The sequence below is a fragment of the Penicillium expansum genome (genome assembly GCF_000769745.1).
Source record: "Penicillium expansum strain MD-8 chromosome Unknown contig102, whole genome shotgun sequence".
NCBI classification, from domain to species: Eukaryota; Fungi; Ascomycota; class Eurotiomycetes; order Eurotiales; family Aspergillaceae; genus Penicillium; species Penicillium expansum.
Genome location: NW_015971234.1, coordinates 150,259 through 176,383, shown reverse-complemented (window position 1 = coordinate 176,383; position 26,125 = coordinate 150,259). Strand labels below are relative to the sequence as shown.

Below are 26,125 nucleotides of genomic sequence, written 5' to 3'. Positions count from 1 at the left end.
GCAATGGGGCGATCGTATTGATTGGACTGCAGCCCTCAGCTAGACTGCAACGAGCTTGACCTTAAAGCTTATAATTCTCATTGTGCAATCAGAATTCAAATGATTGCTATAACTGCTATCTTACCGCGTCTCGGGTTTTGGCACCTCTTACGGGGAACTGCTTAATCCCCGATGATCACCTCATTAGGGGATCCGATTTACCCGAGCACGACTTGGTACACAACGCTTGGTTCGTCGCTGTAGTCGGGTTAAGCGACCAACTCCGCATTGGGAAATTGAATCATTGCAAAAGATTTCTACCTTTCCATGAGTCTGGTTTCGAAAAACAACTCACGTCTCTCTTGTTGCGCAAGATGCATTAATTATCGCCAAATAAGACGTGATCTGACAGAGAACCTGCAATGGCAGGGATTCTAATCTCGGCGATATAGAACTTCCCGGCTTTCGGAGCGGGGAAGCTGCCATGAATGAAGACCATATAGACACATTGCATAGCTTTTTCGGTCTATACTCGATTGCTTTTGCTGTGTTTGAGAAAATTCAAGTTCGTCACTCCTATAATTATGCTGGCTTCTACATATGAATTGCAAAGGCTTATTTCGTTATCTTATTATCGCGATCTACTTTCCATAGTTGTTCCTGTCGGCGTCGCTCGAGGTCCGTGGCAAGTCTATGCTGGGTCTATTAAAAACACGAGATATTTAGGGCTTTACCAACAAGCTAAAGAAACTAAAAGCAAACAATTCAAAAAAAGGCATGAAATCACAATGAACTATACGGAAAGGAAACAAAGGGTCTCTGGGTCCATGCGTTAAAGTTCGATCCACTTCGATTAGCGAAAAGCTTGGAAAATGATATAAGCCCTCCAATTAAAGCCCAGGCTATTGAGAAAGGTTAATATATATGTTTAAGGAAATGGCGTAATACGAGAAGAGAATGGGAACATGTCACCTACGAGTATTTCGAAGTATTTACCTTCGGAATGGCCCGCTCTTCCAGATGCTGCATACGCCGTACTCAATTCCTGAAATGACAGTAACAAAGGCATCAGACCTCCTCCCAGATTCTATCCCCGTGTTGATAGTGGGTGCCGGTCCTATTGGCCTTTCCCTAGCTATCGAGCTGCGGCTTCACGGTATCGAGGCTGCAGTCATCGAAAAAGACCTCGAAATTGTGGACGGACACCCCAAAGGTCGCTCGAATGATCTTCGTACCGTCGAGCACTATCGCCGCTGGGGCGTTAGTGATAAGCTGCGCAAGTTTTCCTGGCAGCCAGCAAATCCCAAGCAGCGGCTAGTCATCACAGAATCCTTGATTCAAAAGCCACTCGGTTCTTTCCCGCTTCTGTATGGCAGAGATGTGGAGGAATCAAACGATCTGGCAGCCGAACCATCGTTCAGTGTGCCACAACCTGTCACCATGAAGTTTTTGCAAGCTCGCGCACTTGAACTGGGGGCTTCCATCTTGCGAGGTTGGAAAGTACTTTCAGTCCGACAAGACGAGGATCGAGTCATAGCTGAGATCCAATCTCCCAGTGGTGAAGTTCATTCAATCACTTCCGCGTATGCCATCGGATGTGATGGTCCCGGTAGCTTGGTCCGGAAATCTGCAGGGATTCAGCAGAAGGGCGTGGAACCCATTGGGCAGACATTGAGCTTTGTGGTGCGAGCAGAAGGTTATCGAATCAGTGATTTGATTAACTCACCTGCCCATGATGCTCTAGGAATGCTCTTCGTACTGAGCCCCCGCGTGTCCTCGATTATAAGTATCCCCGGGAAGGACGATTGGGGATACAGCATCACCGTGCCTGACGGGAAGACCCTCACCGAAGAAGAGATCCTGTCAATCGGTCGAGAAATCTTGGGAGTGAAAACGAACTTGAAAATTGTTAGTCGATCTTCTTATAAGGTATTCACAAGAGTGAGTGAGTCGTATCAAAATGGCCGGCTCCTGATCGCTGGCGATGCATCTCATCTTTGTCCTCCGACTGGAGGGCACAACATGAATGCCGGCATCGGAGATGCAGTTAATCTCGGGTGGAAGCTTGCTGCTGTCCTGAAAGGCTGGGGAGGACAAAAACTGCTGGAGTCTTATGACCTTGAGCGTCGGCCCGTGGGCGAGCTTGTTTCTGATGCGGCTATGAAGAACAGCTATGACCTGAAAAAGGTCGCAGAGATAGTTGAGGGACTACCCTCATTGGAGGACGCAAGTGAGGGAGAACGATTGCAACGGGGCCAACTTGCGTATGACCTGACTTACCCAGAGTGGAACATCGTTGGAGTTGCACTTGATCAACGCTACGACCGGTCACCAGTCATTGTTCGCGACAGCCAACCAAGTGAACCTTATGACGGTACAAAGATTTGGTCTCATGCAACACCTGGTCATCGCGCACCGCATGTCTGGCTGCCGGATGGCTCGCCTTTGTTAGATCACCTCGGGGAAGAGTTCACACTCATAGATGTGGAGGCAGTCGAGAAGAACGTTCAAGAAATTCTCGCCGCTGCTGATCGAGTCGGATTACCGCTAAAAAGACTTCAATTGTCTGCTGCCGTTGCTCGGGCAAAGTATGCGGCAGAGATTACCATCATCAGACCCGATCAATACATATCTTGGCAGGGCTCTCAGAGCGATAACCCTGCATTGCTAGTTGACATAATCCGGGGTGTATAAGTGCTCTTCGATGACCTAAATTACCTAGATCGGCATGAAGGCACGCCCAACTTCGATATTATTATTCCATCTACTCCAATCGAGTACTTGGAGTGTGTTTTATATAATATTTTAACTTGAGACGGATGTTTCAATCAATCTGGCTAAGGCTTAAGACCAACCCAGGTTCCTAAGTAAATCTTTAGTAGGCTGTATTTCGTACTCATAACGTGAACAAGAATAGGCTGCGCAACCTAAAGCCCATTCTCCATTCATACCGTCATAACTGCGAACTCAGGTCCTTAGTACTATGATGGTCGTGTATTTTAGGGTAGAGATATTTCTAATAATGCCGAACTTAGACTCTCCAAAATGAATTGCTCTGGGCTAGCTAGTATACTCCAGGGCTCTTGTTCGTGCTTAGTTTATACCCTGGTTTCGCATATTCTATCTCGGCAATTCCTTCTCGGAGATTAAAAAGTTATCATCAGCCATCTCACGATATGCCTGAACAGAAGTATCATCTCACTCGGTACTAAGAGAAGCCTCCGTAACCGAGTGTACATTGCCTTTCTCACGAGAAGAGATAGCCTCATTCGTTTCTGCGGTATCAATCCAGTCCACTTGCGTGGTCGCTGCATCAATAACCGCATCCTCAGTAACAAGCTTAAAGCCCGTGTATAGTAGTCCAGGAACGCTAATAAGGAACGTTATAACATTCGCCCAAAGTTGCCAGATCAAAGAGACATTACATGCCCCGAGAATAAATGCTGCTGTTGATCCGGCTGAGCCAATGGCCGTTCTGCATGAATCTATAATTAGCTATCTTGTCATGGATAGATATCTCTTTGTTTTCATGCATGTCCACTTACGCAAGTCCAACGAAGGTAGCAACACTACCGGGGTCAAGGCCAAGGGATCCTAAAACAATCGATTAGAATAAGTTCGGGGTTTGCTTCTGAGTGAAATTATGTCTACTCACCAATAATCCAATAACCAGTGACCATTGCAGAGTTCTCAATTAGTCCGTATAAGATAAAGAGCAGGCATGATTTGATAAACACCGGGTCCTTGATGTCTATGATTGTAGTCTGTTTATCGTACTGGTATTGGACGACAAGACCGTAGATCCCTGAATTAGACAAATTAGCAAAGAACAAAGATGAAGAAAAAAATACAAAATGTTTTTCTCACATGTCAAAAGTGTTAGAATCGTAAAGCTGACAACAGCCACCCGAGCACGCGTTTTACGGCTCCATTTGGCGTTATCAAGAAGATAGCCTTGAATAGGCCCAATGAAGGTTGGTCCGACTGTTATTATCCTTGTTAGATGCGCAACTGATTTTACTGCTGGGCCATGGTAGCCACTTACCGAGGTAGAAAAGCGTGCTAAGAAGAGCACGGGTGCGGACGCTGTGGTACTGTGCATTCCAACTCCACATGTAGGATAGATCCCATTGCTGGTGGCTGTTAGCTCGATTGAATCTATGAGGAAAAGACGAAGAGACCAACCCAATAGATCAAAAATGGAAAGAGGATATGGAAGCTCTTCAGCCCCAATGTTCGACGAAGTCCTGCAAGCTCTTCTTTCCACGATTGAAACCGATGAGCGCTCACGCGGGAGCCATCTCCGCGGATGACTTGATTTGGGCGAGGGATGGTCACTGCTGCGGGCAGTCCAAGTGCCATGATCGATATGAAAACGAAGAATGTTGCTTTATGACGGTTAGTCAAGGTGCTTGTTTTTATATACTGCTCAGGTTAAGCTTACAATCTGAAACTCGGCCGGCTTGAGATTGGCGGATATTGAGGCCGAGAGATATCATACCCCCCAAAGACGAAGCAAAATTCTGAAGAGTGAATTTGGTAGCCACTGCTCGGCCACGCTCCTGGACAGAAGGATCTTAAAACGTGTTAAATATGTGCCAGGAGCAAAGCAGGAGGAAGCAAAACATACACACGAGATTGATGGCTCCGGACGCCGTCCACAAAAATACAGCACTGGTGCCACAGGTTAACCCACCAAGAATGGGAAACCACCTATTCTGTTATGTTAGATAATTCTTCCAAGAACGGTTTCAAGAGTGTAGAAAAACTTGCTTATTGCCAAATGCTGCGTTCGTATATAAAGCCGCTGCGCTTGATCAGTACATGAGCTAGAATAGAAAATATTGGGATTCCTGCCACTAACCTGCATAAGGAGCATAACCCAATGTCCCAAGAGCAAGCGTCCATCTGGTACCGATCTTGTTGCAGATAATACCGGTAAAGAACCCACCAACAGTGAGAGCACCGAATGTCACCGCATTCACAACATTTGATAAGGATGCTGTTTCTTCTCCGGCAGCCTTTGTGTTCGATGTTAGCCAAGATAGAGAATGATCCTAAAGTATGAAAGTCTAACCCCTAGGCCCTATAGAGAGAAATATTAGCTAGAACTCAGAAGGTATATTAAATTTACTTACATTCAATGCTCCAAACATTCCCGGGTGACAAAAGGCCGTCCAGGCCACGATAGCGACACTATACCTATTTGCCGATAGTATTAGACAAAGAGCTCGAAGAAGCACTGAGTAGAAATTTTGAACACATACCATGGATGTAATCTAATTCTCTGCAAGTGGGAAGACATGTTTTGAGCTTGGTAGACCAAAGATTCCTGTAATGCATATTGGGCTGGTGCTACTCGGCTTTATAAACGATCGATCCCACAACTATATCCACGTGGAGCTCATAGATCAATGCGCACGGGGAAACAAGTAATACCAATGCACGAATTGTGGAGAATGACAAGAACCGGAGGGACGAGCCGAAGAGTATTGATTGGCTGCACACGGAAAAGCCGGCGACAGGGAATTGACGCCATCGCGATGGGGGATGGCTACGATTAAATCGGCTTCACCACCCACGATAGCGCTTAATAATATCTCGTGGAGATTGCGAAAGTATGAGAGTTTGGCCAAAATTGATAGAGTTGAGAAACATATTGGTACCAATTGCTGTAGTTTATTTGCCTATGAGCAAGTTCTGAATTCTAGAAGACATTCTTGACGTTTACCGTTTACCGTTTACCGTTTACCAATTAAGAATGACAATATGACCAAATTGATTTGATTTGTACGGAATATATGTGATCTATCAGAGGCGAGAGCTTACAGATTTCTTTGAATCCTCCTGCTGGATGCGGGCGTCCTCTGCCTTGTAAGCTTCCTTCCATACCTCCTGTACCTGGTTTGCCTCTCGTCAATATACTTTGTTTATTTGGGGAGAACAAAAACTTACATCGTAATGATACAGCCAGTGGTGGTCTTCGCTCCATTTATCAGATACGGTCCTTGCCACAGCATCGTCAAATGTGATGGGAACTCCGATTGTGGCGTCAGATTTGGCAAACTCGTCCAGGATGCCATACTAGGAGAGAATGAGTCATGGTCTTCTGTGACCATAGAAGTGGCAACATACCAGCTGTTCATAGTGCGGCGATCGAACGTTATCAAAAAGCTGCAGCCCCTGTCCCACGGGAAGATCCCTCTCATATGCCCATTTCACGCTCTGCGTAAGGACAAAAACATCTTCCAGGGCGAAGCCAGCTCCAGCACCTGATTATTTGTTAGATGGTTTTATATCAAGCCTAAAAATGACATATCTTACCAAAAGCACCAGATAACGCTGTAACCTAGTTAGTGATAATTCTTTTTTGCCTATTTGGACAAGAAAACTCACGATGCGAAGCATCTCCGATCAATGCAATGGATCCACGGGAGATCACAGTGGAGAGTCGCGGTCCAGCAAATAAGGCAAATCTCTTAACTTCCTTCACTTCGTCTAGAACTGCCTGTACAATAGGTGCAAATTCCTAATAGGCTTGAGTTAGAAAATAAGCAATGACGCGGATAGGTCATCTTGCTTACCCTGTATGGCTTTCGGAACTCTTCCAGAGTTGCATCCTCACCCCAGCTCACTTTCGCAATTTCTCCAGAGACTTCTGCCATCGTTGTTACCTCGTAAATATTATTGTTAAGATTGCAAGTATATACCCAATCCTTGGGGCCATGCCAAAATGTTACTGCATCTGGAAAGTTGGGAATACGAAGGATCTTGTCAGCATCCACCAGGGCTCGGTAAGCTGCACGGCCTGTGTAGCCGATATGATGATCGGGAAACGCAAAGCTCCGGACGACCTTGTAAAGATCAGTTTGAAATATCGTACATAGAGCACAATATGCTGTTTCTTACCGACCGAACACCATCTGCGCCCACAAGCAGATCGACCTCGTCAGTGCGGCCATCTTCAAATCGGAGTGACAGCGCTCCATTGGGGAGTTCAATTATCTCTATAAGTCGACTGGAAAGCCTCAAGAGGGAGGCATCTACCCCATCTAGTAAGCCTCGTTGGAGTACGGTTCGTAGAGCTCGTGCGTGCTTGTGTCGCGGAGGCGTGTCTAGTAGAACAGTCAATGTTTGGCCGAAGGCTATGAGAATATCAAGTTCTCACCTTTCTGTCCATTGGAAAGAAGGAGATCCCCAGTCCGCCCATTTCTATGCTGCACGGAGTGTCCATCTGCCGATCGAAAAAAGTCACTTGGATTGATGTTTTCCAGCACGCCAAACACATCTAATAGTCGCCATGTATTTCTCTGCAGACTAATGCCAGTGCCGACTTCACGTAGCTCACGAGCTTGCTCATAGATCCTGAGATCTACAAAAGGAAGTTTTGCAAATTCAATGGCAGCTCCGAGTCCAGCAGGACCAGCGCCGATAATTGCTACTCGAAGCTTTGAGGTGGTGGAATTCGCCATGGGTATAGACCAGGAAAAGAAGATTTCTAGATTAGAACAACTATTGAACATAGGAGACACAATAAATAATATAGATTATCTGGTACTTTATCCTAATCGCAATCAGGATGTCGGGTCTTTCCGATAACTGTTTATGGCCTCTTGTACCTTGCTCAACCTCTCTTGATGGCGTGATTCAGGTGAAGGCATCGCAAGCCGGATGTTCCGTGTGTAGCGAATCACAATAAATAGATGTATCAAGCTCAGAGCAAAGGCCGTTGGATACAGGAAATAATTCCAATTGCACGCAACTAGTACAGATGACGTGACATGAGCCTTGTACAAGTCTCAACCTCAGTGATTTTGATCTTTTTTGCATCTCCGGCATTGTGTCAATAAATTTTACATTCCATATATTTATAACTATAATTATACAATGCCATATTCAGACCACGACCCTTTCATGAGGCCTATTGCTGCCACAACATATCCTCACAGGGTCTCACGCGCCTCTTCAGTTAGTACCACTCTCATCTATTTCAACTAAAAGCTGTAAAGTACTAAAGCATAAAAAACAGGCTTGTCAAACATGTCGTTTGAAGAAGGTCCGATGTAGTGAAGCAAAACCAAAATGCGCATTCTGTACAAAGAATGGCTTTCGATGCGACTACCGACTTCGTCAAGATTCTTTGTAGGTGAATGAATACTCTTAGTTAAAATCTTCAGTATTCTCACAAGTTAATCCGTCAATTTCTAGGACCTCTTCTAGCGAGTCTTCCTTTGGTGGGCGCTTGGAAGTTGTTGAGCAGTCCGTCAACAATATTCTTCGGATCTTGCAACGCTTGGAAGAATCTAGAAAATCAGATGCCACAGTTACTAGAGAAAAAGACTCCGCCGCCTTTGAACGAAAAAAGAGATCATCTGGAAACCAGCTCAGATCGTTGAATTTGCCGAATCAGAAAAGCTCAGACCCCCTTCTGGATGTGCTTCGATGCTACCGATTTCCTTTGTTAGAACAGCTCGTAGGCTATGTCGAGGGATTCTTTGGAAAAGTATGTCCTCTATATCCGATTATCTGCGATCAGGTTGCACTAGCGGCAGCTTCAAATATTGCAAAACACGGATTTTCATCCCATGTTATGACTTGCCTAGTAATACTGCTGGTCGCTATATTCAAAGCGCATAGCTGTTTAGAGCAAGAGCAAGGACTAGGAGAATTCCGAATGGCCAATCATATGTTTTCCGGCCTTAAGAAAGAGTTTAGTCTTGAGTTTGCTCAGGTGGACATCCTTTCGGCGATATTTCTATATCGCAAAGGACTTGTTCTGGAGGCATGGCAGCATGTCCACTCAGGATGTACAACACTATATGTGGCAATCCAACGGTATGTGTTCGTCAGTTCCAACGCAGGAGTATATCCAGACTTATTAGTTTTTCAGAGATTTGACCCACAAAGTTGTTCGCGATCAGACTCATCGTAATACCACCCTACGTCTTTTCTGGATATCTCTATATTTTGAAAGGTAAATTTCATCGTTTCGTCTACTTGACCTCAAAATAATTAGTTCTAACGTTCTGATCTACACCAATTAGAGATATACTCACGGAATATCATGACCTACCCTTGACGTGTCTTTCTAAACTGGAGCACCTCATCCCTCTCCCCCTCGGCTGTGAAGAATCAGCAACACTTCACATGCAACCTGCAACACGAATAATCTATACATTTTTCCTCGCAGAGATTTCTCTGAAGGCCATTTGGACTCGAGTTCATGAAACACTCCCTAACCAACTTTTGCAGGGAGAAGATTCAAATTATCAACTGTCACCAGTGGCGAAGGAACTGGAGGCACAGCTGGCTAAGTGGACTCAGGAAGTTCCGGAATTTCTCGATTGGTCTATTAAGCCAGATGAAGGTACTCTGACTCAAGTTGGGACTCGTGTGAAGCTCCTATATTGGTGTGCGCGCTTTTTGCTCTATCGCCCTCTCGTTCAATACGTGGTATCGAACCCGGAGGCTTCTCTAAGTATTCAGAGCTGGGTATTGTTTCAGTCAGCCTTGAATACAGGGATCAGTCTTGCTCGTGTTTTTTTGGTTGAGGAGTCAGAGACGGAGCCAATATTGTATACGCGGTATGTGTACTCCTTCACCTAATCTGGGGCTTGATTCTAACGACAACGTAGGATCCTATCAGCAGTAATAGATTTAGAAGATGCCCATAGCAAGGGTCTGTTAAACGGCCAAGGAAATATGTTGGCGCATGCAAAAGCAAAAGCTGTTGAATTGTACAGTGTACTTCCTAAGGCCCCAGCTGTCTAAGTTATCTGTCAAAAATCAATATTGGAACAAAACTTCCCTCCAAGCGATCTCAGCGCGATCATCAAAGACAATTATAGATATAGCATTGGATGACTCCAAATCTCTCCTCTTTGACAACAGTCAATGGGTGGCCGCACAACTGCTCGGAAATCGTGTAGATGGCTATCTTTTCGCTTATGCACATAATTACCGACAAGTTGTCTAAGCATTTTATCTATCACATGTGTATTCAATATATCTTCATAAACATGTATCTTAAACTGTGTAGCTTTCTGTATTCATTGTTCAAAGATGACCTGAATATTTCCCCCAAGGTCTCAGCGCTGTGCAGGGTAGTCTATAATAATCTATTTGCCAAAATGTATTTAGAATTGGGTGAAGTCTCCTGGCTATCATCGCACCTGATTGATAATCTCACCAACACACCACTTCTCAATCGTGCTCTTCAACGCAGCCTGTAGATTTTGCAAAGTCCTTTCAGAATACCAGGCAAGGTGAGGTGTCAACACCAAATTCAACCCCGCTGCTTCTGGGCTCAGCAAAGGGGAATCACCTCTCCCAGCAGGTTCTGTTGCATAAACATCTGTAGCCGCGCCTGAGATCACCCCACGCTTAAGAGCTTCAACCAGGGCATGCTCGTCGACAATTCCACCTCTTGCAACGTTAACCAACACGGCATGGGGGGACATAATTTGCAACTCTGCGGTAGAGATCATGTTGAGCGTCTCAGCGCTTCGCGGCAAGCACAAAACAACCACAGTCGACTTTTTCAAGCCGTCTTCGAACACAACCCGACCTGCTCGAGGAGATACACCCTTACGCTCAGCAATAATCACGTTCATCCCGAGACCCTTTGCCAAAGTCTCAATTCGTTTGCCTAGCGATCCGTATCCAACAATACACACAGTCTCATCACTACACAACAACGGGGCCTTTCCATCGGGTGCGCGAACCCGACTGAGCAATGTGCCGTTTGTCTTCCACTCAGTATCAAGTGACAAGTCCGCAGGAACTGCAACTGTGGTATTATGAAGCTCGATGAACTTCCGTCGAGTGGCAAAGTAGAGTCCAATGGCATGTTCACTGACACTGTCAATATTAGAGCCGGGACAGTTGCACACGGTGATTCCTCGTGCGGACGCAGCTGCTACATCAACGCAGTCTGTGCCTGTCGCCATGATGGCTATAAGGCGGAGTTTTGGGGTGACTTCGGCGCTGAGGGTCTCTGCCGTCAGGCGTGTCGTTGTTGTCACGATGATTGTGGCATCTTTAACGCGGCTGGGCAAATCAACAGGATCAGTCCATCGGTGGACTGCGCGCGTATGCGGCCCTGGTAGATCAAATTCAGGGATAGGGCAATGAAGAGCCTCAATAGCGACTATGTGGTGGATGATATTCTCTGTGGCCATGATCATGAATGATGGGAGACTGGGGATGCGTTATTGGCTTTCAAGATCTTCAACTCATTTCCCCGCCGTAGATATCTCCAGGGCCAGTGTGTGATGACTGATACCGAGAGTAGCCGAGATGGGTCTCGGGATAATGCCGAGATGTCGCCGATGAAGGGGTCGGGCGAACATGTCAGAGAAAATTTCAAGGTTGTGCTCTTGGATTTTGAACAGGTAAACTTTGCGCCCTGCCGACTACAAGGATAAGTATGTGTCGGAGTCGGACTGTTGCTCCCCGCATGACGTTCTATACAACTTGGGCTGGACCGATGATAGCCGATATCAACCCTTATGCTTGGCAATCACAACTATAGCCCTGACTGTACTTATAATCATTCATAGCAATTCTCGTTGAAACTATTATTGCTAGCTTTTGTTTGCAGATAATCGCCATTATGTCGGGATAACAGGCACCATATGGTATGAAAATCTAGAATGATACCAAATTGGTACGCACTAACTCTTCTCTAGTCACCCTTGATGTATTCACATCGCAGAGGTATAGTTCTCTTCATCGGGTCAATATAAATGGGTCAAGGGTAGCTAATTGGCTGAAATAGATTCAAAGGCAACCCGGTGGCCATTGTGAAGCTTAACGATGTCAAGTTGGCACAAGAACAAAAGCAACAAATCGCTAAGGAATTCAACTTCTCCGAGACAGTGTTCTTACATCCCGCCACAGGAGATGGGAACCCTCAGGTAGACATCTTCACGCCTGTCAACGAGATGGAATTCGCCGGCCATCCCATCATTGGCGCTGGCCACTTCCTCTTCCGCCAGGTATTAGCCAATACTCCCAATCGATCAGGCACCCTCACTATAATGACCAAAGCCGGACCTGTCCCAATATCATATGATCCAGCCAACGAGGTGGTCTCCGCTGAGGCCCCCCACAATATTCATATCCACCAGCAGGGTGCGACAGCAAACCATATCCTTCCTGTTCAAGCAAGCCTGAGCGCGGTTTCGGATCTACACGGAGTAGCAGAGAAATCACCAGTAATCTCGGTGGTCAAAGGTGTCACATATGTGCTGGTGGATCTGACTGAAAGGCCAGATATCTTCGCCAACATTGTGCCCGGTGGTAGTCCAGAGCTTGATCTTGACGCAGGATGGTCGCCATCCTTCACCGGAATCATGTATCACCGGCATCTTGGGTCTCGTACGGAGGGAGACTTGGTGATTTGGGATCTTCGTGTGCGCATGATCGCGATCGGTCTAGAGGATCCTGCTTGTGGTAGTGGCGGGTGTTCTCTCGGGGCTTACCTTGCACTATCAAATGGTCAGAAGGGCCGGAATCACTGGTTCTATATTGATCAGGGAATTGAGATGGGCAGGGATAGTCATATCATTGTGGATGTTCTCTTGGATGAGGACAGGAAGAAGGTCTCCACTATAAGACTCGCTGGCCATGCTGCATTTGTAGCAGAAGGGAACATCTTTTTTGATTGAATAACTCATAGGTTGGGAGAAAGGACAATTAAAAAGATGGTTCAGTAGATTATTGCCGATCGTTCGAGGGACTCAGGTTCATGTATTCCAATTGGACACTATGAAGGAATTTAATAATTACAGCCCCTTGCTAAAAAGCTCTCCTCCTATCTCGTTAAGTAGCGGCTCCTTCTGGACGGCCTCAACCTTCATCTTTCCAGAAATCGTTTCCGCCACACCCATAGCGCGACAAAGATCAATCAGAGACCCATCCATTGGAGCTTCGTAAACAAGAAGCCCAAGGGCAAACAACAACCCATGCAAGGATTCCACGCTCTCGTCCTCGCGCGAGACAGCCTCAAGCAAGGACGCGGTCAATTCAACCTGATCTTCCTCAGACAAAGGATCAAGCTTTCCGTCGAAGCGAGCGTTATGATTAAATGAAGCAAGATTGTATGCAAAAGAGGCAGCTACAACACGGAGGCTGGTTTGTGAGTCTAGAAGGGAATTGGTCGCGAGACGGAGGCAAGTCTCGCGAAGTGGGGATGAAGAGGATGTGAGTTGCTCTGGGTATAGAGGTGTGCTGAAAAGATTGCAGGCTAGTTGGAGGGCCACGATGCGGAGATTGTATGGGCATGAGGATAGATCGTCTTGGGATAGCGGTGCAAGGAGAGTTAGGAGGGTTGCATGTTGGGCTTCTTCGGCAAAGTAGCCACTTGCACGTGGGTCAAGCAGAAGCAGACGGACTAGATCAACCACAGCAAAATGACTGCCACTGGGAAGCGTCGAGTATGTGGAGGTCAATGTTGTGGCGAATGTATGCAAATCGGGGACTCTAATATCGGCGACAGGTCCGGTGGTTGAGTGACGCAGCTTCACAAATTCAATAACCTGCGCGACACCGTGGCCTTCCTTGAATGCGACAGGAAGTTTTTGGAGGAGCTTTTCGATTGGTGGAACCTTCTTATACATGACGAAGGTAGTAATCTCTCGCTGAAGACTGGGGAGTCGTAGTTGGCGATGGGGGTGGGCCGGGTGTGCCATCTCTAACAGCATACGAACATTTCCCACTAGCTTAGCCGGGGTCGCACCGCTCCATTGATCCAGCTTTTGGCCTTTCAGAAATGTCATAAAGGTGGGGGTCGAGCTAACGCTGTACTTCATGCCAACATCGCGAGCTACACCGATGTCAACTTTTATCAGAGTACCTCGCTCGCCTGCTTCCGCTGCGAGTTGGTCATATGTCGGGTAGACAGCCTTGCAGGGCGGGCATGTTGACGATGTGAAGAAAATAACGGCGCAGGAATGAGAAGCCCCAGACAGCTCACTTTGTAGCTGACTGAGATTGCTCACCATGCGGACTGTTCCAGCTCCTGGATATGCCACTGGCTGGGGTGCGGTAGGGACAGCCCTCGCTGTGGTTGGTTGAGCCCTTGGCCCAGGCGCAGGACCAGTTCCAGTGCCTTGGGTGACGCCTTTGAGAGCCATCTCGATTTGAGGTTTCATCATTTGCCCAAATGGAGTTTCGAGAAAAGTACGAGGCAGATTTATAATGTGCTCCGGGATACTTTTACCGACAAGAAACATGGAAAAGTCTTGAGTAAAGTTATTGCAGTTGTGAAGAAAAAGGTCGTATGACTAGAACTGATTAGCCATAGCCCCATTGCTGAAGGTATTCATGAACAAACCTCGGGTGTATAAATGGTTGCCAATGAGCCCAGATATTCTTCAATAACGTCATTTGGAAGCTCGGTGGTCCCCAACTTCACGACCTCCATGGGCTGTCCATGATGGGTACTCCCTGGAGCGGCGGTTTGAATACCCTGACCGAAGTAATATTCGACCCCATTGAGAACGATAGATGTATGATAGATGGCATCCATTTGTGTACCTGTCAATGCAAGGGAGTACTGTGCAAATTAGAGACTGTTCGCTTTCAATAGCGCGTTGAACATACCATTCGGGCCAAACCCTATATTCAAGATTAATTGATATTTACCCCATGTAGGATTGGAAGACTTACCTTTGAAAGGTCGTAGACATATAGTGACACATCCATGATGAATCAGGTGTCTGAATGTAGAAGAGAGTATAACCTTTTGAAGTGAAAGTTGAGATAAAGAGCCCTTACCTGCGCAGGCTCCAACCCGATAACGTCAGCACCGGGTGTCTACTACGACCTTCGATCGTGTTCTAAAACACTTTTGTATAGATGTGATATTTGACACTTGATATCTGATACTTGATACTTGATATTTCTACTTCATTAAAATGGAATGTGACGTTGTCCATTGACGCGATATACTGTCTCCAGGGCTAGTAGCTGGTCTCGAATCTCGATTTTACGTCGTGCAACCTGCTTCAGAATCAGAAAATTTATGTATGTAGTAGATCAGGAGCCCGACATAAATGAACGTTCAGTTTCCTGATGTTTTCAATAATAAGTTATGCGCAAAAATTGTGTATAAGAAAACTGTGAAGCTGAAGTGCTGCATCCATAGATCGTTTTCCAATCGCCGCTCTCCCCACCTTTGTCACCTCCGAGGCCAAATCCTCATTTCGTCGCCAACACCCTTGTAAAGCCGCAAGTCCTGCCAGTGATACTGATACCCACATGGTAAGAAATCCCAGATATCCCAAATACCCAACCAAGTCTGACACCCTCGCAGCCTCCCAAAAAGCGCGGAGGCGCAGCTGGCTCCTCCGCACCGGCAGCACCAAAGCGTGGACGCGCATCCAAGCTCGCCAAGGAAAACAACATCACCGCCGAAGAAGAGAACGAAATCAAAGAAGTCTTCCACTTATTCTCCAACAATAACACAGACTTCCCGGACGAGAAGGAGGGAGTCATTCCCCGCGAAGATGTCCGCAAGGCACTGGTGTAGGCTTTCCCTTGCCTCTCTATCCCAGCAATCTACAATCGACACTACGCTATAACCCTACCCCCTCCGTCAATTACTTACTCCCCATCTACAAATACGAAATACTGACACATCTCCCTTCAACAGCGCGCTCGGCCTCCCACCCACCGATTCAACCGAACTCGCAGAAATCCTCTCCGCCCTCGATCCAACCCTAAGCGGATACGTGCCCTACAGTCCCTTTGTCTCAATAGCAGCGGCCAAGCTGCGCTCGCGCGATGATGACGCCATGGCTGCTGAGGTGGATGATGCGTACCAGCTATTCACGCGCGGCACGGATGGCCCTATTACACTGTCGCATTTGCGGCGCATTGCGCGCGACTTGAAGGAAGATAGCGTAGGCGATGACCTGCTTAAGGATATGATTCTTGAAGGGAATGGGGGTGCTGGGTTGAGTGCTGGTGTTACTTTGGAGCAGTTCCATGATGTCATGACTAGAGCTGGTGTGTTTTAGAAGTGGGGGATTTGTGTATATTTTTGATGGGACAACATTTCTTGTTTTGATGGACATAAGGGTCAGATTTGGCGTTTGGTATGGCAACTTTTTTTAGCAGGGAGTCCGAGGTTTTGAAACTTTGGAAGGAATTCCAAGCTTGTTCGAAAATCGATTGTCATCTGTAATGTTCCATTGTGAGGGTAGATACATGCTTTCCTCCACCGGCTTCTGCGAAAGACATGAAAAGAATTAAGCCTGCTGGTACTAGCAAAAGAAGAAGATAAAAAGAGTAGACAGGCAGTGAAAAAAAAAGAAGCAGAACAAAAGGAGCACAGAAGGAGATATGACCCGCGCATCAACCATAAAGAACTCCCGAGAATATTTGCGAAACTTGTATCATGCAGGAGCCGCGATGGAGGAAAGTGAAAGTAGCGTTTGAACCGTCTAGGAGATCTCATCGGCCATGCCGATATCCTGGCTGGCACTAGCCTGGGGGACAGTGCCGTTGACGGGAGCAGTACCTTCAGCAGGGGGAGCATCGGTGTTGAAGTAGTCAATCATCTCAGCGTCGAGCTCCTCGACAGTCTTGGGCTTTCCACGACCAGCGTTGCGACCACGGGGGCGAGCAGGGCCCTTTCCGCGGCGGCTTCCCTTGTCAGTAGCAGTGGTCTTGTTTTCCTTGGTCTTGGGGGCAGCGGCAGACTTGGGCCGAGCCTTGTGACTGTGAATAAATAAGTATATGAATGCAGACAGCTAGAATGGACAACAACTTACGCAATGCGCTCAGTGAGAGGCTTGGCAGCGGGGACAGCAGGAACGTGAGACGCGTCGTAGACAACTTCGATCTGTGATATAGGTCAGTTAATGTTGCAATTATGGTTAGCCAGAGTAAGAGGTTTTACCTTCATGGGGCGACCATCGACGAGGAGTCCGTTGAGCTCCTTGGTGGCCTTCGCAGCGGTGTCTGCCCTGTTGAACTGGATGGAGGCGATGCCACGGCTAGTACCATTCTGGTTGTAGGTGAGCATGACTCGTCTCACGGGACCAGCAGACTTGTTGAAGTATTCCTATAGCGCAAACAAAGACGATCAGTATTTTCGTCAGACAATTTCAGTGAGAGCGCGGTTCTCGAGTGTCGGAAGAAAGGTGGCGGCGCAAACGACGACGGCCAAAAGTGAGAGAGCATCAGCGAGCACACAGCATCAATCCATCGTCTGTTTCATCCTAACATTGGAACATGGAACATATAGCTCCATAATTGTAACCCCATCGGAGAGGTCGCAAATTTGCTCCCCCACAATGAAACATAACACACCAAGAAACATCCATAGTAGTATGGAGTCTCCATTCCATTCATAAATCCATCAAGCAACCACAACAAGTCCTTCAACAAAAGCATTCTTTCACGTCGCCGCCATCAAGGCAGAGTCTGTCAACTGTAATCCATTTGCCCATGGATGTGTCATCCCAACAAAGTAGGGCCATGCCAGACACAGTTTAAACTTCTCCAAGTCACTGTAATAGGTAATCACCCTATAGCAGCAGGACTCTTCACGGAGAGACTCGAGACAAGCGTCTCAAATAGGTAGGTTTCAGTCTGCCCTCTAAACCTGTTGACCACTGTTCCACTGATGCGCTCGCTGATGCCCGTATGGATCTCAAAGTAGAATGACATGAAGGAAATGCGCGGGATTGAAGAGAGGTCAGGATGATGAGTTTTCATCGATCATCCTCGGCAAAGTACTCAGAGAACAAGGCGGGTGGATTTCCATGTGGGAATCGACACGAGCAATGTACATCTTTTCACCGTACTACAACACAGTTCGACTTCTTGTCTCGCAGAGCGCCAGCAATGTGTATATATTTGCAGAGACATGTAGAAGGAGCAAACTGTGTGTGCCGTGCATCGAGGAATATCCATCGATTTTGGGAGGTAGAGAGAGGTCGGAAGGCCGGTCGAAATCGTTTGCGCCGCGATATTCTCGAGAAAATAGATGGCGATGGAAGCCAATATGAGAGCCTTTAGATCAACATACCTTGACATTGGCCTCGGACACATCGGAAGGCTGATGAGATTAGCGCATGGACAATTACACATGTCAGAGGAGCAAAAACTTACCAATCCGCTGACAAGAATCTTGCTAGAACCAGTCTGGGCGACAGGGGTTGGGTGAGCAGCCTTGGGGGCAGCCTTAGTAGCCTTCTTCACACCTCCAACGGCGGGTGGCTTGGTCGCAGCGCGGCGGGAACCACCACGGCGGCGAGCAGTGTGGCGAGCGGTCTGACGACGGCTGCCGACAAGATCATCAAGGGACTTATCAAGGTTGGCAGACATGACTGCGACGGATAGCAAAGCTGGCGATTTGCAGGTTCAGCAGAAGTCACTGGATGAACGTGTCGTGGATGATATGCGACCTAGGATTTTAAGTCGCGTTCAAAGAAGTAGTTCGGATCACAGTAGATTCTCGAAACGGGATGAAGCAGATAGCTTTATGGAGTTGAAAATGATGATTCTTGAAAGAAAGAAGGATAGAGAGAGAGAGTGAGGAGAGGGGGCAAGTTGTAGCCTGGGTTTGCGCTAAACCCTTTTGGGCCGGCGCAATGCAAACAACATTAACCCATTTGATTGGATGAATGCTATTGAGCCCCAATGAGAGGTCCAAGGTACCTATTGATCTCATCTTTGTTCCCCTTTTTGTCTAAATTGATCAATTGTCCCATTGTATGTGAGATTGATGTGAGACTACATGCAAATCTTTACTATTTTGAAACAAGCGGAAATCCATTATGTGCAGGCCCAGCCTTAGAGAATAGACTATGGAAAAACAAGCACCCAACTCCAAACACGACAGTCGTGGAGCAGACGACTCAATAACAAATAAACAAGACTAACGCTCTGAGTTTGTAATATGTACTAGCTCTTGAGAGCTTCCAGCCGGCCGCGCATCTGCGCGAGGGTGGCCTCTTGGTCCTCAAATTCCTCTTCGGCTTGTGGAGATTCCGGCTCTGAGATTTTGGCCACAGGTGGTGCCGTGACAGGCTGTGCCTGAGCGAGTTTACCTTGCAAAACTTCTTGCAGGATCTTCTCAATCTCCGATTCTGCTTCGTCTTCCTCGTCTTCAAAGACCGAAGGGTCCATAGTAGCATCATCAACCATCTCTTCGATAATGCCTGCCCTGACTAATTCTGAGGACAGTTGGTGCATGGTCGCAGATAATTGGGGCAGTCGGACCAGTGTGTTTACATCCTTCATGATCCCGGTTGACTTCTGAAGACTACCCTGGATTTTGCGCGCCGAGAAGGCTTCATTGACCTGCATTCCCACGCTCTGTAGTTGGGCTCGACTGGTATTCAACCGTGTGGTCTGTTTTCGAATGCGCACCAGCTCCCTTGCAAAGACTTTGGTGTCATTATTAGCCTGCTTGGCCTGGGATGGGTTTCGCTGGGCCCGTTTCGAGGCATTGACAATGTGCTGGCGAGTCTGGCTGTCAGTGACTTTAAGCCGGGCTAGATCGCGATCGAGTTGCCGTGTGTTTGTGCGTATTAAAGCATTGCATTTTCTCATCTGACAAATTATCCTTCATTAGTGTCATATTTCCAGGCATTAACGAGCCACACCAACTGCCTACCTGGGCTTGCGGGTCGGGCCCAAAGAATACCGCCTTGAGGCTCTCCATGAATGCAGTATTGCGGTAATAGGGATGCGAAGCGGCGACAAAACGACAAACAAGCAAACCAAAGTCGTGGGGAGTGTTCGACAAATGAGATCAGTCTTGGGGTGAGGTTTGAATCAGCGATTAAGGCTCATGCCCAGTGCATCGTCTCAGAGATAGGCGGGGCAAAGCTGATTTGTTGGCTATGTTGGCGCAGTTTTAAACCCTCGGGGTGCTGTATGGTGGGCTCTTCTTGAGGACCAGAATTGCTAGGCCTTTGGCTCAGTCTTCAGATCAGTACACACTGATGCGGCTGTCAATATTCAAGCCCAGTGGTACCTTGGAGTGCCGCTCAGCGTCCAGGCCGCCGGGAGCGGAAACTGAGTCAGCTCTGACGTAATACGATGTCCCACATAATTCACGCCTGAGGCACGCTTCTACCAGTTTCTACAACATAGCACTTAGGTAGATCGTGGATGAGCTTCTCCTACACTTCTTCTCCTCTTTTTGACCACGTTTTCTATCTCCCTTCCTTTCCTCAATTCTACTAGTTATCTTTCCATTCCTAATTCAATATGTCTCAGACCTTGACTCCCGAAGGTACGTCGTCACTGCTCTACTGCTTCCCCGCTCTCGAACGTGGGACTGCACATTTTGCATGGAATTTACTATGACGTTATCCAATGTTTAAAACTGTTTTGAAACAATCACTATGCCAATTCTACAATTTCATTTCTAAGCAAGATCAACGCGCTGATATGCTAAATTTTTTCAGTTACATGGGCTCAGCGTTCATCCGACTCGGACCCTGAGCGCAACTACCTTTACGTGAACATCAAGGTTGCCGAGGTTCCCAAGGCCGATGCCACCCTCAGCATCACCGAGAAGAATGTCTCTTTCAAGGGCACCTCCAGGAAGGGCGTAACATACAACGTCTCCCTGGACCTCTTTGCCGAGATCGACCCCGAGAACTCCAAAGTCAACCACACCGACCGCGACGTCGAGCTCGTTCTCCGGAAGAAGGAGCTCAAGGAGGAGTTCTGGCCCCGCCTTCTCGAGAGCAAGCAGAAGATGCACTTCTTGAAGACCAACTTTGACAAGGTATGCTTGCGCATTCATTCTAATTTATGATGCATGGTGACTAATCGGATTCAGTGGGTGGACGAGGATGAGCAGGATGAGGCTGGCGAGGATGACTACGCCAACAACTTCGGTGGTTTCGGTGGTGAGGGCGGTGGTGACCCCAGTGCCGGTGCCGGTGGCCTAGGCAACATTGACTTCTCCAAGCTCGGCGGTATGCCCGGCATGGGTGGCATGGGTGGCATGCCCGACCTCAGTGCTCTGGCTGGTGGTATGGGCGGTATGCCCGGAATGGGCGGCCTGCCCGGTGGTGAGGATGCCGAGGAAGATGATGTAAGTTTGCTCGCCTTCGGTGATATGTGATCATTGACTAACACAACTCTGCAGGATGACCTCCCCGAGCTCGAAGAGGCCGAGGGCCAGAAGTCCACCAAGATCCAGGAGGTTTCTTAAATTTGAGAAGTCTGCTTTCTGCGAAATCTATGACGACCAGAAACGAAAAATGAGGGTGCTTTAAGACGCCTACGGGATGATGGTTTGGAATATGGATTTGCTTGGGTTTTCGCCGTCCATTGACTGCAAGGCTATTCTGACCAGGCAGCTTTGGTTCAAGGCCAACCTTTATACTTGGTAGATCTATCTCATTGAAAACATCCAATGATTGATGAAGCGTGATGAGTGGTCATTACAGGTGCCCAAGCACTCGCGTAGAGTTATATAATCCGTAGCTTCATATCCCTACGTGTGTATGTAGAGTCCACGGTAATATTGTATAGTGCAGATGAAGTTACTCAAATGACGCCTCAACGGTTACCATATTCTCTGCTAATTAACCTTCTTGAGCAATATAGTGACGGTTATATGGATGTGAGGTTAGTCTTTAAAAGACAGCAATGAAATGTCAACTTGATATAAAGTGGCCTGTATATTCAGTATTAATTTTTAGGATATACTTTCCCTACAATAGGTGGATTTTACTTGGTATATCGTAGGTATCTTGTTTGCTATCTTTTTTTTAGGCATTGGTGGGTGGCGAAAGCCATATATATAGATATAGATATATATGCATTGATAAAAGGATTCAATCCGCAAAACTATCTAGATATAAGTGTTCCAATATATTATTATTGCCTGCCGTGCTGATATTTGCATAGCGAGGGCATTGTGGGTGTCGAGGGCAAATATTAGTGGGCATATGACGCACTGTGAAGAGCACATGCTCAAACTCGAGATTGTACGCCAGTAATAGAACTTTGAGAAAGTAGTTCTTCTCGAGTAAAACATTGGATCTTCATGAAGACAATTATATAAACATCATTTTAGCCTACTCTTATATTTCGAGTCGCACCGCAGACAATGGAGTAAAGGACCCGCACCGTCATTGGTTAACCAAAAATTACCGTCACACTCTCACACCCCTCGTTTTCGAGAACATTTCACTCTACAACAACCCTGGCATTCCTGCCCACCACTCGATATTCTCTGTTTTAGATCTCCCTGTCATTCTTTCAGGTTTCATCAGCGTCTTCTCTTTATCTCATTGCCACCAACTGAGGCGCACCCTGGACAGGCGCATTTTCACATTTTTACTCTTCCCCGAAACCGCGACGTCACGTCCGCCCAACCGTCACCATGCCTCCCAAGAAGGTCGATCAGCCTAAGAAGAAGAAGGCCACCGTTGAGGATAAGTCCTTTGGTATGAAAAATGTACGTCATACCCTCGATTCGTTCGAAGAGCGAGCCCGCTCGCGATATACCCCAACATGTCCTAATATCCAATATAGAAAAAAGGTGGTGCCGCCAAGAAGCAGATCCAACAGTTGCAAGCACAAGCCGCAAGCAACAAGAACCTAGATGAGAAGAAGAAGGCCGCCGAAAAAGAGAAGCGCGAGGCTGAGAAGGCCGCCGCTGAGCGGGCCAAAAGAGAGAATCTTGAACTGTTCAAGCCCGTCCAGGTCCAGAAGGTTGCCTTCGGTGTTGACCCGAAGACTGTCCTCTGTATTTTCTTCAAGCAGGGTCACTGCGAAAAAGGCCGGAAGTGCAAATTCTCACACGACCCCAATGTCGAGCGCAAAGCAGCCAAGAAGGATTTGTACACCGACACCCGTGATGAGAAGGTCGACGAAGAAGCGAAGAAGGAAAAGGATACCATGGACGACTGGGACGAGGAGAAGCTACGCAGTGTCGTTATGAGCAAACACGGCAACCCGCGCACAACCACCGACAAGGTGTGCAAATTCTTCATCGAAGCAGTGGAGAACCAGAAGTACGGTTGGTTCTGGACTTGTCCAAACGGAGGAAACAAGTGCATGTACAAGCACAGCTTGCCACCAGGGTATGTATTTCTGCCACTTACGGGTGCCTCGTACGCAATACTAACAGCGTGAGTAGATTCATTCTGAAGACCAGGGAGCAGAGAGCCGCCGAGAAGGCTCTCAGGGACAAATCGCCCTTGAACACCCTCACCCTAGAGGACTGGCTCGATTCCGAGCGTCACAAGCTGACTGGCACGCTCACGCCCGTCAACGAGGAGACCTTCGCCAAGTGGAAGAAGGAACGTATGGACAAGAAGGCTGCCGAGGCCCAAGCACAGCAGGCTAAGGAGGCTACTGGTCGTACACTCTTCGAGAGCGGCAACTGGGCCGAGGAGGATAGTGAGGCTGAGGAGGGCGAGGATGAGGATGGAACCTGGAACTTGTCAGTCATGCGGCGGGAGACCGAGAGGCTTCGTGAACAGAAGGAAGAGGAGCGTCTGCTCAAGCTCGCTGGTGGGGTGCTGCCCACAAGTATACCCACAAGTATACCCGAAGCTGTCACACCTGAAGCTGTGGGTTGAGTCCCTCGATACCCTCACGATACTAGATTCGTGGGCCCTTGAGGATCCCTCTCCCCCGGCCACATGCAATCTCAAAGTTTGTTTCGTGTTGCTATGGGGTCGGATCTCGATGTCGAGTGATCGCTACAATCGCTTGCCCAAACTGCTCGCTTTGTATGCAACCTCGCTCATCACTGAGGGCTCGGTTGGTCGCCTTGTCCTTCCAACCTTTATACGCGTGTACTCAAAATGTCATGCGTAGAGGAAAAGGTCAAGGCTGACTAGCCATGGGGGCGCAAAGGCTTTATGTTTAGGAGTCTTTTGTGTCCCATGTGACGGAAGAATCAACGGCCAATATACCTTTTGATAGCACCTCGTTATTTTGTTGGTAGGAAAAAGCTCGTTCATTCAAATGAACTCGATGCCTTTTATATGTTCTATGTATCAGATTGCACGGCATGGTAAGATCTATGAATTCAAGAAATATGTACAACATGCTCTCTATAAACAACGCATGCGCTTGGCGAACGCTAGCAAATAGTTTTACAGCGAGGCTTTAGCCTGTAGTAGCCTCTTCTCGAGCATCACGGCTACAATGTCTTCCGCAACACCACGAGACAGCTCAAACCCGCGACCACCAGCACCATACCCATGAACGACATACCGATCATCAGCGAGCTTCTCCGCCTCGATGCGCAAACCACCCTCCCGAGCCGGCCGCCGACCAACAATGTCGCGAATCACATCAAACTGGCCACCGCTCTCGGGCGTGAAAGGGAACCACTTAGTTGCGTTGGCGAGGAGCCGCTGCCTGGTTTCCAGCGACGGGTTCGGGTCCCAGTTATTCGGCTCTTTCGTGCCTCCGATGATGGTTCCGCCTTCAAGGGGGCGGGGGATACAGAAGGACCACGAGCCATCCGTGTTCTGTCGAGTAATGGTCTCGGAGACAGGGTTACGGACGAGACAGGTTTGGCCTAGAGAACATGTTAACTCACTGATTCAGAAAGTATACGTTCAAGCGCATCCAAATCACAACCATCACCATCACCATCACTTCTATCGTAGACACACATACCTCGGATAATAAAAGACTTCGGGTCCTCAAACCCACTTCCGGAGCAGTTCACCACAGTCTTAACACTCTCCGCCATACTATACGCCTCCTTCAAATTGGCAAGCGTATACTGTCTCGTCTCACCACCTTTGAGAATGAACTTGCGCAGCAAATGCGCACAGTAGACAGGCGAGTTGATCACATACGTCCCGTACTTCACACCCCACGCCACACCAGACGGGACCTCCTCTTTTCCCAGAGCCTGGAATCCATCTAGATGCGAGTAGACATTGCGTACACTCTGCTGATCCAGGTACTCGGGTGGCGGAGCCTCGAGGTGCTCAACGCCCTCGACGAACTTGATGCCTGCGCCGGGCTCAGCGGCCGCAGTCCGCTTCAAGAACTGGTAAGTGCGCTGCGCTTGGTCCGCCTCCTTCAGAGCCTGTGGTGAGGAGCCCGGCACCGGGCGGTAGTGGGCTCCTGCCCACGGTGAGGCATAGTTGACGGAGGTCTCCGATGGGAAGTCGCGAGCTACGAGGAGGATGGATTGGGTGGGAGTGAGGTGTTGTTGGATGTAAAGAGCGGTGGAAAGACCAATTACGCCCGCTCTGGTTTTGTCAGCTGATTCTTGTGTCTTGTGATGGGCGTTTTTTCTTCCTCTTTTGGGGGCGGATTGGCTCGAGGATATCATATGTGCGGGGAGTGTTGGACTGACCCGATTACTACGATTGTTTCCTTGGACATGTTGAGAGAGTTGGAAGCTGTCACGAGGGATTCACAAAGTCTTTATGGGAATACTTCATAAACATGAAGCTTCTTCTGGGGAAATTGTGAGTCAAGGGTCTGGGGAAGGCGATAAGACCCCCGCGCTCAGATGATAACGAGATATGGCATGTTCCACTCGTGGACTTGCCTAGGGCATGGCATCCAACAGCATTCCTGAATTATTAGCGATAGAACCTCCTCTATCCAGCTCTAGAATTCAAGACGCAGAATATACTTTCTCAATTCCAACAGTAGGTGCGCCTTTTTGCCCTCTTTGCTTGGCTCGCATTGAATATGTAAGTATGTAACTATAGTAAGGCTTCACTTGTGACTGGTATTATTTCAAGGATCGGAATTGATCCAGTGCATCCAGTAAAACTTGGAAATTCCTTCTGATTGCCCAAGCTCGATTAAAAACTCTGCTGGCGTGCCCCCCCGATATTATCACAGGGCCCAAGCTCCAGGATGTTTGACGGTGCCTTTTTGTGCAGGGATGACTGCATATCTTTGCATTTCTGTCACATCACAGGAACGAAAGCGCAGAATTATTTTGAAGTACTCCGCACTTCAATATAAGCCTCGTGGGAGAGAGAGAAAGAAGAAAGAAAGAAAGCGAGATCGTCATTGATAGACATCGGAAACACTAGTTCAAGTATGAAACTGCTAGATGGACATTTCTCCGAACTCAAGCCAAGAAAAAGGCTGCTATAGGCCAGTAGAGCCAATTTAAACCGTTTTCCAGTTAATCGCAGACCGTCATGGAATGGCTGGA

General features: G+C 47.7%; 11 protein-coding genes across 11 annotated transcripts; 5 read left to right on the top strand and 6 right to left on the bottom strand.

Moving 5' to 3' along the window:
• Positions 1 to 1,029: 1,029 nt before the first annotated feature.
• On the top strand, positions 1,030 to 2,673 carry PEX2_033280 (Monooxygenase, FAD-binding; the record flags this gene model as incomplete). Its single annotated transcript, XM_016740603.1, has 1 exon — positions 1,030 to 2,673. One exon carries the CDS (start codon positions 1,030 to 1,032, stop codon positions 2,671 to 2,673), a length of 1,644 nt encoding a protein of 547 aa, XP_016601255.1.
• A 504-nt stretch (positions 2,674 to 3,177) lies between these two features.
• Positions 3,178 to 7,451, bottom strand: PEX2_033270 (Major facilitator superfamily domain, general substrate transporter; the record flags this gene model as incomplete). The annotated part of the gene is made up of 19 exons (XM_016740602.1): positions 3,178 to 3,349; positions 3,525 to 3,573; positions 3,635 to 3,784; positions 3,847 to 3,963; positions 4,025 to 4,112; positions 4,165 to 4,367; positions 4,424 to 4,555; positions 4,844 to 5,000; positions 5,057 to 5,065; positions 5,118 to 5,181; positions 5,247 to 5,311; positions 5,809 to 5,874; positions 5,935 to 6,063; positions 6,115 to 6,251; positions 6,304 to 6,321; positions 6,376 to 6,508; positions 6,564 to 6,833; positions 6,889 to 7,094; positions 7,148 to 7,451. The coding sequence occupies 19 exons, from the start codon at positions 7,449 to 7,451 to the stop codon at positions 3,178 to 3,180; spliced, it is 2,469 nt and encodes an 822-aa protein (XP_016601254.1).
• A 2,691-nt stretch (positions 7,452 to 10,142) lies between these two features.
• Positions 10,143 to 11,165, bottom strand: PEX2_033260 (D-isomer specific 2-hydroxyacid dehydrogenase family protein; the record flags this gene model as incomplete). The annotated part of the gene is made up of 1 exon (XM_016740601.1): positions 10,143 to 11,165. The coding sequence occupies one exon, from the start codon at positions 11,163 to 11,165 to the stop codon at positions 10,143 to 10,145; it is 1,023 nt and encodes a 340-aa protein (XP_016601253.1).
• An 87-nt stretch (positions 11,166 to 11,252) lies between these two features.
• On the top strand, positions 11,253 to 12,650 carry PEX2_033250 (PhzF family phenazine biosynthesis protein; the record flags this gene model as incomplete). Its single annotated transcript, XM_016740600.1, has 4 exons — positions 11,253 to 11,372; positions 11,609 to 11,618; positions 11,670 to 11,697; positions 11,759 to 12,650. The coding sequence occupies 4 exons, from the start codon at positions 11,253 to 11,255 to the stop codon at positions 12,648 to 12,650; spliced, it is 1,050 nt and encodes a 349-aa protein (XP_016601252.1).
• A 117-nt stretch (positions 12,651 to 12,767) lies between these two features.
• PEX2_033240 (bifunctional C97 family peptidase/thioredoxin family protein) lies at positions 12,768 to 14,688 on the bottom strand (the record flags this gene model as incomplete). The annotated part of the gene is made up of 4 exons (XM_016740599.1): positions 12,768 to 14,267; positions 14,318 to 14,539; positions 14,587 to 14,601; positions 14,653 to 14,688. 4 exons carry the CDS (start codon positions 14,686 to 14,688, stop codon positions 12,768 to 12,770), a joined length of 1,773 nt encoding a protein of 590 aa, XP_016601251.1.
• Positions 14,689 to 15,243: 555 nt separating this feature from the next.
• On the top strand, positions 15,244 to 16,004 carry PEX2_033230 (EF-hand superfamily Ca2+-modulated protein; the record flags this gene model as incomplete). The annotated part of the gene is made up of 3 exons (XM_016740598.1): positions 15,244 to 15,246; positions 15,299 to 15,510; positions 15,638 to 16,004. The coding sequence occupies 3 exons, from the start codon at positions 15,244 to 15,246 to the stop codon at positions 16,002 to 16,004; spliced, it is 582 nt and encodes a 193-aa protein (XP_016601250.1).
• Positions 16,005 to 16,430: 426 nt separating this feature from the next.
• Positions 16,431 to 18,321, bottom strand: PEX2_033220 (putative RNA annealing protein Yra1; the record flags this gene model as incomplete). Its single annotated transcript, XM_016740597.1, has 5 exons — positions 16,431 to 16,707; positions 16,761 to 16,831; positions 16,889 to 17,053; positions 18,023 to 18,052; positions 18,106 to 18,321. The coding sequence occupies 5 exons, from the start codon at positions 18,319 to 18,321 to the stop codon at positions 16,431 to 16,433; spliced, it is 759 nt and encodes a 252-aa protein (XP_016601249.1).
• Positions 18,322 to 18,900: 579 nt separating this feature from the next.
• Positions 18,901 to 19,663, bottom strand: PEX2_033210 (ESCRT-III subunit protein VPS24; the record flags this gene model as incomplete). The annotated part of the gene is made up of 2 exons (XM_016740596.1): positions 18,901 to 19,551; positions 19,616 to 19,663. The coding sequence occupies 2 exons, from the start codon at positions 19,661 to 19,663 to the stop codon at positions 18,901 to 18,903; spliced, it is 699 nt and encodes a 232-aa protein (XP_016601248.1).
• Positions 19,664 to 20,214: 551 nt separating this feature from the next.
• wos2 (Hsp90 cochaperone SBA1) lies at positions 20,215 to 21,172 on the top strand (the record flags this gene model as incomplete). Its single annotated transcript, XM_016740595.1, has 4 exons — positions 20,215 to 20,239; positions 20,415 to 20,740; positions 20,795 to 21,052; positions 21,107 to 21,172. The coding sequence occupies 4 exons, from the start codon at positions 20,215 to 20,217 to the stop codon at positions 21,170 to 21,172; spliced, it is 675 nt and encodes a 224-aa protein (XP_016601247.1).
• Positions 21,173 to 22,351: 1,179 nt separating this feature from the next.
• Positions 22,352 to 23,555, top strand: PEX2_033190 (translation machinery-associated protein TMA46; the record flags this gene model as incomplete). Its single annotated transcript, XM_016740594.1, has 3 exons — positions 22,352 to 22,426; positions 22,504 to 23,054; positions 23,111 to 23,555. 3 exons carry the CDS (start codon positions 22,352 to 22,354, stop codon positions 23,553 to 23,555), a joined length of 1,071 nt encoding a protein of 356 aa, XP_016601246.1.
• A 522-nt stretch (positions 23,556 to 24,077) lies between these two features.
• PEX2_033180 (FAD-dependent oxidoreductase) lies at positions 24,078 to 25,332 on the bottom strand (the record flags this gene model as incomplete). The annotated part of the gene is made up of 3 exons (XM_016740593.1): positions 24,078 to 24,508; positions 24,610 to 25,196; positions 25,304 to 25,332. The coding sequence occupies 3 exons, from the start codon at positions 25,330 to 25,332 to the stop codon at positions 24,078 to 24,080; spliced, it is 1,047 nt and encodes a 348-aa protein (XP_016601245.1).
• Positions 25,333 to 26,125: the final 793 nt, after the last annotated feature.